We start from the raw sequence: 1892 nt of genomic DNA on the forward strand, positions 1-1892 counted from the left end.
AAAAAAAAAAAAAAAAAAAAAAAAAAAAAAAAAAGTAAGCTGAAATCGCATGCCATTGCACTCCAGCTTGGGCGACAAGAGCGAAACTCTGTCTCAAAAGCAAGAGGGCAAGGCTGAAAGTAATATTTTGTATGTGAAAGTGTATTCGAGCATAAAGGACAGGAGCTCTGAACAAAGGGTGTGCAGAATCATAGCTTTATTGAGTCATTCTTTGTATTTATAAGTAGAAAGTTGATAATCTTTCTCAAGTTAAAAAAATGATGCTGTGGGAGACGGTGTTTGTGTGAGCTAAAAGAAATGAAGAGGGTTTAAATCTCTCAAGGCCTGATACTCCTCAACTTCCTTAAGAAACCAGATGGCTTGAAAAAAGTCATATTCTACAAAAGAGGGAAAAAAATGTTGGATCTTCCAGTTGCTAAGAAGGGATGTTAACACAATACAATCCTAAAGAGAACGGTTACCCCCGCACCGATTACCATGCTTTCCCGTTTTGGAGGGAAAAAAGTTTGCCAGAGAATGCAAAATGGCGACCTCCAGTGACGTCATACCTGCCGCGGTCGGGTCCTGGGGTCTCTGTAAGGGCGGAAGCGGGCTGCAGCCGCCTCGCTATAGGCAGTCGTGGCTACCATGCAAAAGGAAAAGTTTCAGCGTCGGGCGGATGTGTACCGGCGGTAATTTGGTGAGGGCGGAAGTTTCCCTTTTAAGGGCGGAAAAGCTTTAACCCCAAAATGGCTTCGGCCCCTGTCGCGTTACAGTCACTTCCGGGGCAGATCGGAAGTTGCTTTGTTTTGCTTCGAGATGGCTGCAGGGATGTATTTGGAACATTATCTGGACAGTAAGAGCAGGCTGGAGGCGGGGGTCGGGGCCGTAGAGTGGTGGGGGGATCAGGGCTGAGAGGATCTGTAACCCTTAAGTCCCAGTGATGAGAAGGCCACAATTGTGAAGGGGTTCTGTGACAGGAAATATTGGAGGGTGCGGAGAAGGAGGGGGCGGGGCAGCAGGATCAAGGCCCTGCTGTTGGGTGTAGATGAGGGAGGGGTTGCGGGGTGGGGGTTAGGGATGTGTCTTGAAGGGCTAGGATGCTTGGCCGGGAGGATCATTGCTGCCCCCATTCTCCAGGATCTCAAGCCTCGGTAGATTTTTTTTCCCATAGTCGTTCAGAATTGGCATCACCCACTGCCATTTGGAGCAGCAGTAAAGGCCTCTCCTCCACTCCATTCTTACTCAGAAGTGGCTTCTCATGGGGTTGAGAGTGGTGGTGGTGAGTGACCACTGTCAGATGATGAACTGGAACGCTTCTTTTCAAGGAGTAAAGATCTAATTCCCATCAAATGAAAATCTGATCTTTATGCCATTTGTGTAAACCACCCCTGCACAAAGCCTACTGCCCTGTGCACTTACATTTGTTTTAGGGTCTGGAGTCATTTATTCAACAAATATTTATTGAGGTCCTGCTGTGAGTCAGCCATAATGTCAGGCACTGGGGTTAGAAAAATGAATAAGATGAGGCCCCTGACCTCAAGAAACTCATAATCTAGTAGGAAACAGATTCTGCAAATAATTATAAAACACTGTGACAAGTGAGATAATGGAAATACATTAAAAAGGACAGTTGGTAGGCAATGCTGGAGAAAAAGGGGGTAATTACCTGGGGACGTAGGAAAAGCTTGACAGAGGAGGTGATGTTTGAATAGGGTCTTGAAAGTTATTTGCCAGTGAGGAGAGAAAAAAAGAAATTCCAGGTTGGGGAAAGCATCAGCAAAGGTAGTGTGATGGGTTTGTGGCAGTGTCAAGGGTGTTTGATATTTATGACCCATAGGTCAGCATATTTGATTTTTTTTTTTTTTTTTTTTGAGACGGAGTTTCGCTCTTGTTACCCAGGCTGGAGTGCA

At 45.7% G+C, this 1892-nt stretch overlaps 1 protein-coding gene across 5 annotated transcripts in view; it reads left to right on the forward strand.

The window, feature by feature from the left end:
- The first annotated feature begins 729 nt into the window (after positions 1-729).
- The window catches only part of ING4 (inhibitor of growth family member 4), a 13508-nt gene continuing 12345 nt past the window's right edge, over positions 730-1892 (forward strand). For all 5 annotated transcript variants that reach the window (XR_005203030.1, XM_017546105.2, XM_017546107.2 and 2 more), the window contains exon 1: positions 730-835. Coding sequence is in view for 4 of the 5 variants with exons in the window: in XM_017546105.2 (XP_017401594.1) it covers positions 799-835 (37 nt within the window). In the remaining variant the exon portion in view is untranslated. The remainder of the gene's footprint in view (positions 836-1892) is intronic.

The sequence above is a fragment of the Cebus imitator genome, unplaced genomic scaffold (genome assembly GCF_001604975.1).
Source record: "Cebus imitator isolate Cc_AM_T3 unplaced genomic scaffold, Cebus_imitator-1.0 Scaffold187, whole genome shotgun sequence".
In the NCBI taxonomy this organism is placed as follows: domain Eukaryota; kingdom Metazoa; phylum Chordata; class Mammalia; order Primates; family Cebidae; genus Cebus; species Cebus imitator.